At 36.1% G+C, this 12,775-nt stretch overlaps 1 protein-coding gene across 1 annotated transcript; it reads left to right on the plus strand.

Moving 5' to 3' along the window:
* LOC109836225 lies at nucleotides 278-11,108 on the plus strand. Its single transcript, XM_020404093.1, has 6 exons — nucleotides 278-459; nucleotides 2,015-2,101; nucleotides 4,756-4,875; nucleotides 4,999-6,861; nucleotides 6,987-7,133; nucleotides 10,153-11,108. Exons 1-6 carry the CDS (start codon nucleotides 412-414, stop codon nucleotides 10,495-10,497), a joined length of 2,610 nt encoding a protein of 869 aa, XP_020259682.1. The 5' UTR covers nucleotides 278-411; the 3' UTR covers nucleotides 10,498-11,108.

The following is a 12,775-nucleotide window of genomic DNA, read 5'->3' on the forward strand; positions in this document are numbered from 1 at the left end:
AATTTTTCTCTTTTTCTCTTTCCTACTCAACAACATTCCTCTCCCCGTCCAAACTTTTCTCGAAAATTTAGCTAAAATTTCTCTTAAGTCGCCGCCGGATGCGTCAACGGAGAGATTCCGGTGGTCTAGGGTTCCGTTCAATCCCGTGAGTGTCATCCTTCTTTTAGATTATTTATTTCTTCTTTGGAGAAAGAAATTTGATAATAATTGATCAATAGGTTTTTGCGATCTAATCTGGTGTTGACAAATCGAAAGAGAAATTGTGGATAATTGATTGATGATCGTCATCCATGGAAGCCAAAACAACCGAGGGTTTCTTGTTGGATTCGAGAAAGTTTCCGCTTTCGATCGACTTGATGCCGTCTTCATCCTTCTCCTCGTGTTTGCTCCCCACTAGCTCTCTCAGATGGAATGGCAGATCCAGCTAATTATGGGAATCCTGATCGCGAAACTGAGCAGGTATTGATTCAAAAAGAAAACCCCTCAAAGATTTTCTCTTTTCGAGATTATCGATGCACTATTGATCTTAATTTGTGAAATGCTATGCAACACTACCTAATAGATTAATATTTTTCGATAAAATTGGTAACTGAAGCAATATTGCACAATATTTTGGGTAAATTGTGGATAAAATCCCCCTTGCTATACATTTGATTGCATTTATCACCTCCTGACTATTTTAGTAGTACCTAACACCCTTCAGTTCGCAATGAGGTTTATTTGCAATTTACACTTATCATAAGGATTATGTTAGTGATGTATCCTTCTTAATTGTCGCTTAGGTCTACCTCAGTCCTCCTTACTCGAGTTATTCTACTGAAAATGGAGTGACTGCAATTAGTAATGCAGACAATAGTAAAAAAAATCTTTCCGAAACTTGATGATTAGCATGACTTTCGTAACTATGACTTTACATAGTTGAGAAAGCAAGAGCACGTTTACTGAAATAGCAGAGGAGATACTATGCTAAATATACTTTACAATTGAAAAGAGGCTTGTTAGTGTTTAGCTTGGAAGATTTGTTGGTTTCTTTACTGAACATTAGTTTGTAAGTCTTATAAAAAAGAAGTGCTTTCTCTTTGCTGAAATTCAAGTTGGCACCAAGGTTTTTAAGCACCAAACTGCTCAAGATGTTGTCGGAAGGTGAATTAAATATGGATGGAGGTTTCCTATATTTGAAGATGTGTTTGTTTCGGTGATGGCCATGTTGTGCTTATATTATTGAAGTGTCAGAGTAATCCATTTCCTACAGTGCAGAGTATCGGGAAAAAATAATTTTGTCCTCAATGGACCTATACCCTAGTCATGGAACTTGGGAATCGTTCCTTATATATACAACCTGTGTAACCAGAAAACCCTTGCAATCCATAACCCGGATCACATGCTCCAGCTTGTGGGACGAACCATTTGGAATATCGACATCAACATTTCAGATCTTTGACAGCCATGCAATGCAACATGTATGTCCCTTCAAGTCCTCAACCACTGCTAGGTATCAATGTGATCAAGTATTACATGTGCAAGTCTCAGAGAGCTCCATGTTTAGCATCCATATGACCTTCTAAATCTACTTTTGGTTTATCATGCTGGTACTTAAAGTAAGCTGTTCAATAGATGATATATGGCCAGTTATCAGTTTTTCTTTCGAGTTTATTGAATTGAAGTTCATGGTTGTTATATATTACATAAACCATACATTTGAGTAGAAGAAAAGTGACCACAGTTTCACCTACTTGAACTTGAGACTCGTCTTTCTTTTGTCTATATGCATTCTTGTGGTTGTTAACTGATCACAGTTATTTTCTTAATAATTACTTAGGTTTATGTCATTTCATGTGGAAGGCAAAAGATGTCATGTTCCTGCATTCTTTCTCATATGCATAAATTTTTATCCTCTTGGGCCATGCTATTTTTTATTTACGCTTGTTATTTATGCTGTTTATGCTTCGCTTGTTATCTTTTGACTAAAGATATTGTTTTCTATGTTCTAAACATATGATTATCAATTTTGAAGGCCCTTCTTGCATTGAAGAAAGGATCCCAGCTAATCAAATATAGTCGGAAAGGAAAACCTAAATTTTGCCCATTCAGAGTTTCAAGTGTAAGCTACATTTTTCTTTCTACACTATGTAGTTTTACGGACATTACATTCATGCATACAAGGTTTACTTACGACCTTCTTAATGTTCTTCTGATTTTCCTTATTCTAACCAAAGTTAAAAAAGCAGATCGTGAAATTCCTCGTCTCGAAAGTTAAATGGAAAGTTATTCAATTGGCTAATGACAAACTGATACGTTCGTAGTCTTATTTTGTCATCATCATCATTCATGATCATCATTATCGTCCAAGCTGTTATCATCAAAATATACTGATTTATTTTAGCCTTTCTATCATTTGGTTGTTTCATGATAAGAAAAATGCCTATATGCAACGAGGCGCAACATCTGGGTTTGTGTGAGGGTAGGAACTAAAGCACATTGTCACTTCAGTCAAACTTTGTACTTTGTACACATTGTAGAATTTTTACCTCATATAACTTATGAGAGATCCGAGTTTGAATTTGAGGATTTGTGTTTGCTTCAAATGTTATACTTTTAAAATTGAGCAAATGCAATTTGATTCTCATAAGGCTAAAGATAAGCTACATTTTTGATCTCAACAAAAGGGTATCATCTCTCTTGTTATGATGACCCTCAAAGATTTCGATTGCATCATTGAAGACTATAAAAATAGCATTCCATCTTTATGAGTACACGACTATAACAATTACATAAGCATTTTTTAAAATTTAATGATTAAAGTGTAACAGCTCAATTCATCAACATAATATTTGAGACAAGAGCTTGATAAAAGGAGGGGAAACAACTTTCCTTCAGTTATCAAAAATATTTATTTTGAAATTCTTAACCTATGCCTACCCATTGCAGACCCGATAAAAACACCACACTTCGTCTTGTCTAGGCCTCATTTCAAAAACTTCTTTTTAGTAATTCCACCGATTCACCAGCAGCTTTTTTACCAGCAGTAAGCACTGTAAAAGACATTAAATTTGTCCATCTCTAGCATAGTCTGGTACCACCCATCCATCTTGTTTGAAACGATTTAATCTTTCCTACAATTCTCTATAGACAAAAAGTTCAAATATCAGGGCATCAAAAAAGGAGGTATCACTCTTTACCATGCTTGCTTGACAAACATATTAATAGTAGCTAACAAATATGGACTATTATAAAGTACTAATACCTGGTAGTCTAACATTGATGGCCTGTGACATGCGTCAAATGTTTCTATAAATTAATCTTCACTTTAGAAATAAATTGATCATGTAAAACATAAGAAATGTCTACAAAGAAAGTATTTTAAAATGAGGTTATAAACATGCAATTATGCAAGAAGAGGATTTATACCGTTGGATAAGCCGACACAGTCCGAAATTTTCTATTTCTACTGATTTCCACTTATACCGTTGCAGGAGCTATTAATTATAGGAAAACATCAAGCTCGTGGCCCTACTGGAGTCATGATCGCCCTCCCTGCTCATCACAACCCTTCTTTGTTTCGTATTAGTTTTTCTTCTCTTATCTTCCATGCTTCGCAGGCTCACAAGCTTGCCATCGATTTTCGCCTGAAGTCCAAATTTCCCAGCAGAAAAATAATATAAAATACTGCATATTACGTATGAAGGTAAAGTTATCCAATGACTAAAAATTTATATGTTATTCACCTTTATATGAATGATTTATAATGTGCATCATTTTAAGTCAAGAAATGTCAAATGCACGGCGTGCTTAAGAAGAACAGCAAGCATTCATTCTTTAGGTAAAAAAAAAGTGTCAAATTTTAATGCAAGATAATTGGATCATCGCCATTTCTTCAGCATTTTTCGTTTCTTGATGTCACGGATCATATTCAACCTGTTAATCTTTTCGGCTTGTTGATCATGTAACAAATCTCAAGGTTTAGTAGCCCAATCAAGCCCCTCCAAGCTCCAGATAGTGGCCTCTCAACAACCTTTTCGACTTGCGTTCTAAACCTTGAAAAAACTCTTGGTCATCTTTAAACTCATGGAGCTCATTTACCTTCTGTGATCTTTCACCCAACTTCTGGAACTACTGAATCTGATTCTTCAGTTCGTTTCACCAAAGGCGTTAACGTTTTCTCCATTATTTGTCACTCAATCTTAAACCTCAACCTTGTGCCAAAGAGAAATAGAGGAGAACAAATCCTAAACCTTCAAAATAAACAGGAAAAATATCAGAAATCTTTACAGCACACATCTAATTTTAGAGAGTCATAATTCATTAACCTCGATTAAGACATATAAAAATTTCAAATTATAGGAAATGCAAACTAACAATTGAATTGCTATAAAAATTAAAAAAAATTGGGCAAAGCCTCGTCCATGTTTGATTAAGGAGAGTACAATGTTGGGAATTTTCACTCTAAGATGATCAATACCCAATACTTAAATTTAGAGAAGAGTAGTCGCCAATATTGAATAATTACTCGAATGATAACCTTATAAATTTTAGCAACATTTGCCGACCATATTGTTCTGGAATTTAGGGTTTAATCTGAACCAAGTCCACTTACTACCACAGGATCAAACAAAAATATTTCAAGACACAGCGCTAATTTAGATCAAACTTATTCTTCTTCGGTAACACCTTGTACTTATCTGGCAATATTGCACAATTTTGAAGACATTTTCTTCTTGCCTGATTATTGGCACTTAAACTCCTCTATTTCTACAGATTTGCAAAGACCAAGCTGAAGCAGAAGTGTGGTTTACAGGCCTTAATGCATTAATCCCTTCAGGCCCACAGAGACGTAGTGTAGTAGATGGGCAAAGTGATAGAATATCATGTTCTGATGTATGTTTATTACTTTCCTGAAAGGATATTCGAAAGGCTTTAGAATTTTATTTTAGTGGTCTTATGTTCAATCAGTTTCAGAGTCCACTCCTGGCTATAACTGTCTCTTCTTTCATTTTTCAGGATGGAGATTTTGGTCGCCTTTATGGTGCATCATTAGATATTACTTCAAGTACTAATAGCCGTGAATCTTTTTCATACTCGAGAAGATCAGATGTGGGATCAGACCATGCAAATATGCAGCTAAGAATAGTCTCTGGGGATGTTGGTAGAGTCAGTGTTTCTAGTGCCCCCAGCTGTTCTAGTCAAGGCTCTGGTCAAGATGACATTGAATCTTTAGGTGATGTTTATGTTTGGGGAGAGGTGTGGTGTGATGGTGGCCCATCAGATGGATGCTTGTGTTCAAAAACGGATGCTTTGATTCCTAGACCTTTAGAATCAAATGTAGTATTGGATGTTCAACAGATTGCTTGTGGTTCCAGGCATGCTGCTCTCGTTACAAGGCAAGGAGAGGTATTTACATGGGGTGAGGAATCGGGTGGTAGGCTTGGGAATGGAAACGATGCAGATGTGAGTCGACCTCATTTAGTAGATACAGTGACAGTTTGCAATGTGGAGACAGTTGCATGTGGTGAATATCACACTTGTGCTATTTCTTCTGCAGGGGACTTATTCACTTGGGGAGATGGCACCTATAAAATTGGACTTCTGGGCCATGGCACTGCTGTCAGTCACTGGAAACCTAAAAGAGTTTCTGGCCCTCTTGAAGGAGTTCAAGTTCTATCACTTGCATGTGGCACATGGCACTCTGCGTTGACTACTTTCAATGGGAAAGTATATACATTTGGTGATGGAACATTTGGTGTCTTGGGACATGGTGATCGAGAGAGTGTTGCATACCCCAGAGAAGTGGAAGCTCTGAATGGGTTAAGGACCGTGAGGGTTGCATGTGGAGTGTGGCATTCAGCAGCAATTGTTGAGGTATCGGGACAATCAGGTATTAATGTTATTTCCAGAAAATTATTTACCTGGGGTGCTGGAGACAAATATCGGTTGGGTCACGGGGACAAAGAAGAACGTTTGATACCTACCTGTGTCCCTTCACTTATAGAGTACAACTTCCATCAGCTGGCCTGTGGACATGACATGACTGTTGCCCTTGCAACATCCGGACATGTTTTGACATGGGGAAGTACAGCATATGGTCAGCTAGGAAATCCACAGTCTGATGGTAAACTGCCTTGTGTAGTGCAAGATAGACTCTCAGGTGAGTTAATTGAAGAGATTGACTGTGGAGCATATCATGTAACTGTTCTTACTTCACGAAGTGAAGTTTATACATGGGGAAGCGGTGCTAATGGAAGATTAGGACACGGAGATACTGAAGATCGAAAGACACCTACTCTTGTAGAAGCTCTGAAAGATAGGCATGTCAAGAGTATATCATGCGGTTCAAATTTTACAGCATGCATTTGCATTCACAAGTGGATATCCAGTGCAGACCAATCAGTCTGCTCAGGGTGTCGACAAGCATTTGGATTTACTAGAAAGAGGCATAATTGTTATAACTGTGGACTAGTACACTGCCATGCCTGTATTTCAAAAAAGGTTTTGAAAGCTGCACTAGCTCCAACTCCTGGCAAACCACACCGAGTATGTGATTCTTGTTATTCCAAAATAAAAGTTGGAGAGTCTGGTATTTCCTCAACTCTGGGCAAGAAAAATGCAGTTTCTCACCGATCTACTGATATCAAGGAGAAGTTTCATCGAGGAGGAACAAGATCTTCTAGAGTTTTATTATCTACTAATACAGGGGCAATAGCTGCACCGACACCTCCTCCTCTTCCAGCCAATGCCTATTCCAAACCTTCATCTCCATTTTCTAGAAGACTAAATGCTCAGCCTATATCTTCTGGAAGTTTCTTGGATAGCCTTAAGATGAATAATGAACAACTCGACAAGGAAGTTATAAGATTACAAGCTCAAGTAAGTATAGCAGATATTATTTACTTATCAACTACATGAAATTAATCGTCTATCATCATCTTATTTCACATATTCACCTCTCAAGAAACTAAAATTCTAAATTTAATTATGCATGGATTTTCTAGGTCAGAAATCTGAAGCGCAAATATGAACTTCAAGAGCTAGCATTGAAAAAGTCTGAAAAGAAAGCTGAAGAAGCTACTTCTCTAATAGCGGAGGTATCGACTAATTGCAGTACTGTAGCAAAATATATCAAATCAGTTGAACTACAGGTAACTTAACATGTATCTTTAAGGTTCTCAATTATGTTCTATCTCTTATTTTGGTTTTGCTTATGTTAGAACAGTGGCAGATCCGGGATTTTTGAAAAATGATGGCACTATATAATAATTATATTAATAATTAAAAAATTTACAATTGTCACTGACGATTTATCTTATTTTGAATAAAGTGCATAATGGCATCATTAGTAACTGTCAAATACATCTTTCTCAATATATGTCTCTAAGAAATTATTGAGTCAATCATCACTCATTTTATTCTGCAACTTGCTCTTTATCAACTTCATTTAAAATTAAAAAAAAGCTCTCCATAAGTCGGTAGCCACGGACAAAATCCCCAAAAATCCTAAATTCTATACATAGAAAAACAACAATAACTAACTACAAGGGCAAAGCAAGGAGCAGTCAGAGGGGATCTTATCAAAGCGAGGAAGGGAAGTTAGTGCAGACGAGAAGTCGGATGAGTTATGGCAAAGTCGAAATATACCGAGGGGCGGAGAATTGGAAGGGGAAAAAACAGTGTCAGAAAAAAAATATTATTCACGTTTATCCCAATTAGATTGCAAGAGACTTCTTTATTATTATTATTATTATTTTTTTTTGGGGGTGGGGGGTGGGATTCAGGGGTGTGGGATCTCTCTCTCTCTCTTTTTTTTTTTTTGGGGGGGTTCTAATTGATCTTGGTCGAGTGCGGATATTAGTCTCTTCGGTTGTGTAGTGGGGTATGCTATTAATGTGATAAAATTTTGGGTGTTAAATAAGGTGAGGGTCTTAGTATTCCTTAGAGCAAAGTGGGGTCAAGTGACCCCACTATGCTCAATGTAGATCCACCTATGGCACTATTGTGAGAAACGTTCTTCACCTTACTTCAATTCCAACTTTGGCATTATATACTTTTCAACTTTCCTAATCGCAAGCTTTTGTGGTTATCTTATGTTACTGACTTTAATTCACTCCCTTAAGTTCACAGGGCCCTTCTGGATATCCCATATTTTGCAAAGCTTCCTACTACACAATTCATTATTTCCTAATGTTTTGCTTTTGTTCATCATATACATTTATTATTTCGGTCTTGCACTCTAAGAACTGTGGATAGAAGTAATCTGGAGGATCTAATCTGACCTTGTTTCATGGATTTTCATTTACTGTGCATCTAAATTGATATGATTGCCCTAATAATTGAGAATATTTGAAAATATAAGAAGATATCCTTGTGCACATACTTTATACAATAAAATGGTTAGTATCTAATATGACTTGAGATATTTTCTCAATATTAAATGTACCTTGACTCTCAATCTCTTCTTAAGCATCTATGTTCGTAGAAGGCCAGTTATGGGCAACGGCACTGAAAAGTGATCAAGTTCAACAATGAGATAAAAAGAAGGACATTTTAGATGAATCAAATTATGTTTTCACATAGATTTTAATAATATCTGCTCATATAGATTTTTAGGCCATTTAGCCTTTGTTCCTATCAAATACGCTCATTTGAGGTTCAATTCATTTCCATTTCCAATCAACAGTCATGTTCATGAGTAATCATTAACCTTTTCTACTCAATTTGAATGAATTCATATTTATCAAAAACACAAGGAAACACATATAACAATGCAAAATATTCACTCCAATATGTTTGTGTTCGCATTCCTCAAGCGAAGAATGTCTCTTATTCTTCTCTAGAATGCTCATGTGCTGTTCATATGATCAATGAATTGACAAAGAAGGCATGCAGACCCTGTTCCTGCCTCAGATTTCATATCAATTAAGAATAGGATATAACCTTGTTCTTTTTCTATTATTTTCTGTGGTTTCACCCATATACTCACAAAATCTATGGTATTTTTAGATTTACCTTCAAATCATCATATCTGCCAATCCCCCAATTTACTGTTAGACTTTCAAGTTACCGTGTCAGTTTCCCTATTAGAGAATGTACTTTGTATATTCAACTATTTTGTTTTTCCCCCAAAATATGACTGAATTAACCCCATCACACTTAACACAAGTAGCCCTCTCTTTCTCAAGAGACCATACCACTCTTCTTCTCCTCACTTTTGCCCAGTGTTTTAAATATCGGCCGACATGTCGGACATGTCGGCCGATATAGCGGATCGAGGTGTCGAGCGACACCAAATCGGGGAAATACAAGTCACATATCGTTTTTGGGTGATATATCGGTCATGTCGGTGAAAAATCGGACATATCGGCCGATTTTTTTTGTTGAAAAAATCGTCCGAATTTATGAAAATCGGTTCAGCTTATTGGCTTTGGTTTGGGTTAATTAGGATCGATGTCTTGCCCTCTTTTCGAACCCGATAGACACCCCAACGACTGAATACACCCGATCAAAAGAAAAAGAAAGGAGAAAAACACCGATCCAAAAGAAAAAAAAGGAGAAAACGCTAAGTTCTCCTCGCGACTGGGAACCAGGCGGCCTCCCTCTCGTCGTTTGCCTTCGTGGCTCAACAACAGCAAAAAACCCTAGGCCTTCGTGTCAGAAATCCGAAGCTCCCTCCTTTTCTTCTGCGCCATCGGAGCCGCCTTCTCATATGTGGATCTCCCCGCGCCGCCGCCATCGAAGCTCCTTTGGTAAGCTCTCTGACCTCTCTCTCTCTTTCTCTCTCTCAAAGATAAAGAAAACATAGATGATTCTCTGATTCTGACTCTTCGTGCCTCTCTGAAGTCTGACGCCCTCTCTCATCTTCGGTATCATCATCATATTATTATCATCATTGTTATTTAGTACATGAAAATTATTGAACCTGCTCCTTACACAAATGAAAGTTATTATGACAGATTATGTTTACAGTACCAGTATGTCACTTTCAAATTTCACTTTATCCTTTTGACATTAGTTCTCCTATTATATACATGTGAAGAAATGCTTCCGGATTTATCTAAACAGTTGTAATTATTTATTTAACTGGAAGAGTTATACACTTCATGGAGAAGAAAATTCTGATTATTGTTATTATATCAATTATATTTTTCTTTCATCTATATGAAGCTGAAGAATTTGGCTGGGAAAGTTCCAAAAGAGGTGGGCGATAACTTAAAAGCCATTCTTAAGCAAGCAGAATCATTGTTGAAAGATAAAGGAAGTCATGCATCAAAACTTCCTTCATCCTTGATGAAGTCTTCTGAAAATGGTGTTGACATCCATTATGAAAGAACACAGAACCATAAAGATAAGTCAGCTGTTGCTAACACCAGGGAGGCTACAGGTCAGCAGAATATTGAGAATGGCTCTAGTGGTGTAGAAGTGACTGAGCAATTTGAGCATGGCGTATATGTAACTCTTGTTCAGAACCCAGATGGTACGAGAGATTTCAAAAGGGTCCGATTCAGGTAGTCTCTTGCCACCGCTGTTTTTATGCACACATGCGCATATTTCACACCATTTGAATGTGATAGAAGGACACTGCTTCTCAGTAAGAAAATGTAGGGAACTAGAAATATTTATTTAACCTACAGGTGTAACAAACTTCTTTCTGTTTCTTTTAGGTTTACCTTCTCATCTTTTTTGTTCCAAGTAGCCATGTATCATGTATGTCGAGAGCATTAGTCTTCTATAACTAGCCATTGGGACTGCTGAAAATCTCTAGTCTATAGAGTCAACAAGCAGTATTTAGAGTTGGTCACAGGCAATAAATAAGTAATAGAAATAGATAAATTAAATATGTACAGTTTTATTTTTTTTCCTTTTAAATTATCTAATCTTTATTGCAGAAATTAGTATGCATACTAGTGTTATACCCACGTGTTGCTGCGGGAAATTTTTTTCAAGATGAATTATTTACCAAAATAATAAAATAAAATCTAAACGATAAACATGTAAGAAAGTTAGCAACAATTCTTTTTGCTATGATTTTATCATGCTAAAAACTTTATTATAGCCATGAATGTTTGAATTGTGCTTTAAATTTGTTAAACTTACTATACACATAATGAGAACAAAAGAGTTAGTATATGTCTATAGTCTATTTATAAAATAAGACTGCAGCCCTTTTTGTGATATATTCCTTTCTTATAAAATGCTTTCTGGTAGTCATTAGAACTTGAGTTAGCTTTAACTTTCTAAAACATATTGTTGAATTATGATTTAACTTTTTTCAACATATTGCATAATAAATGCTAAAATGTAATTTAATGAACATATTCATATTGATTTTCATCCTCTAAAATGTTTGTATAAATAATCAAGTACTTTATAATATCACTCTGTTCATATTGAATGGAAGTAGAATTTGAAATTTTTACATGCAAAGGCATTTATATCTGAATTTAAATGCAAAGGCATATATACTATCAGTAAAAAAATAGAAATTAATTATACTTTTTCCCATGCTCATGAAGTTCCAGTAGAGTTTTTTTTCTACTCTTAAATCGAAGATTAATGGTTGTATAAAATATTGTAGGATGAAGATGACAATAGTGAATTTCATAGTAAATTAGTAGAGAAAGAGATGTTATGAATTGAGAATTTTGAATGGGTTTGTATGAGAATTAATATGTTAATGGTGGGTTCAAAAGTATAATTTAATTCATGGGTTAAATTATTTGGAGGTTCTACAATAATGAAAAGTTTCTTTAGCGGGCCTTTTATACACTATAAGAGATGACTTTTCATATTCCCAATATTATCATATTGTTTATTTGAATTGTAAAAAAAAATGTTAATATCTAGAATTCTAAGAAGTTGCCAAGTGGCAACCTTAGGACCTTGTTTTCGTGTATTTATGTAGATAAATTACTATTACGAATTTTCTAAAGCAGTTTATTTGTAATGTGCAAGCAGCAGAGAAAGGTTTGGTGAGCGCAGAGCAGAAGTCTGGTGAAAGAAAATCAAGAAAGAGTATTCAAAATACAATCATCAGAACCCAAGTACGCGTTCCACATCGACTGGAGCTATAAGTTATTTATTTATTTTTTGAGTATAGGTGAATAGGGATATCCACAGAAGTGTAAAAATTTCATTTTGACAAAGATCCTTTGCTGTGGGTACTGATGGAAGAAGAACTCAATCTGTAGGATTTAAAAGTGTAATTCCTTTGTTCATTCATTTTTTTTAGTCCCTTTATTCATGTAATTGTACAGCAGGCAGTGGTATGTTCAAAGTTGTATGTAAGTTCACGTTATAAAAGTTGTGCATTCTAATTAGTTCTTCGGTTTCTGATTGTTTCACTCCTTGTTAACTTGTAGCATTAGTTTGTCATTTTTGTATAGTCAGCAACAAATACTATACATCTCCTATGTAATTCAATGTTTTGAGTTGGTTTATATTACAAACGAGGAAATTTTCACTGTAGACCGGTTTTTAGTTTTTATTACCTAAATCGACTGTGTTCTGTTTTATTTACCGGAATCGACCCGGTTTCTCGTCATGTCAGCGCCGTGGCAAGAAAGCGGGTCGATTAATTTTTAAACGGCTTCGTAAACAGTCGGGGTTGCCAACCCCGACTGTTTAGTCCATCGCCCGTTAAGAGGTTAACTAAATGGTCGGGGTTGGGAACCCCGACCATTTCGTAGGAGACCTATTTCGAAATGGTCGGGGTTCCTAACCCCGACCATTTAGCAGAGCCCAGCGATAGCTGGGCTAAACCACGGACAAAATGGTCGGGGTTCCCAAC

The sequence above is a fragment of the Asparagus officinalis genome, chromosome 4 (assembly GCF_001876935.1).
Source record: "Asparagus officinalis chromosome 4, Aspof.V1, whole genome shotgun sequence".
Taxonomy (NCBI): Eukaryota; Viridiplantae; Streptophyta; class Magnoliopsida; order Asparagales; family Asparagaceae; genus Asparagus; species Asparagus officinalis.

Coding starts and splice junctions, on each gene's coding strand:
- LOC109836225 (XM_020404093.1), top strand. CDS start 412: ATGGCAGATCCAGCTAATTATGGGAATCCTGATCGCGAAACTGAGCAG. Junction 6,862..6,986: donor TTATAAGATTACAAGCTCAA/GTAAGTATAGCA, acceptor TGGATTTTCTAG/GTCAGAAATCTGAAGCGCAA. Junction 7,134..10,152: donor TCAAATCAGTTGAACTACAG/GTAACTTAACAT, acceptor ATCTATATGAAG/CTGAAGAATTTGGCTGGGAA.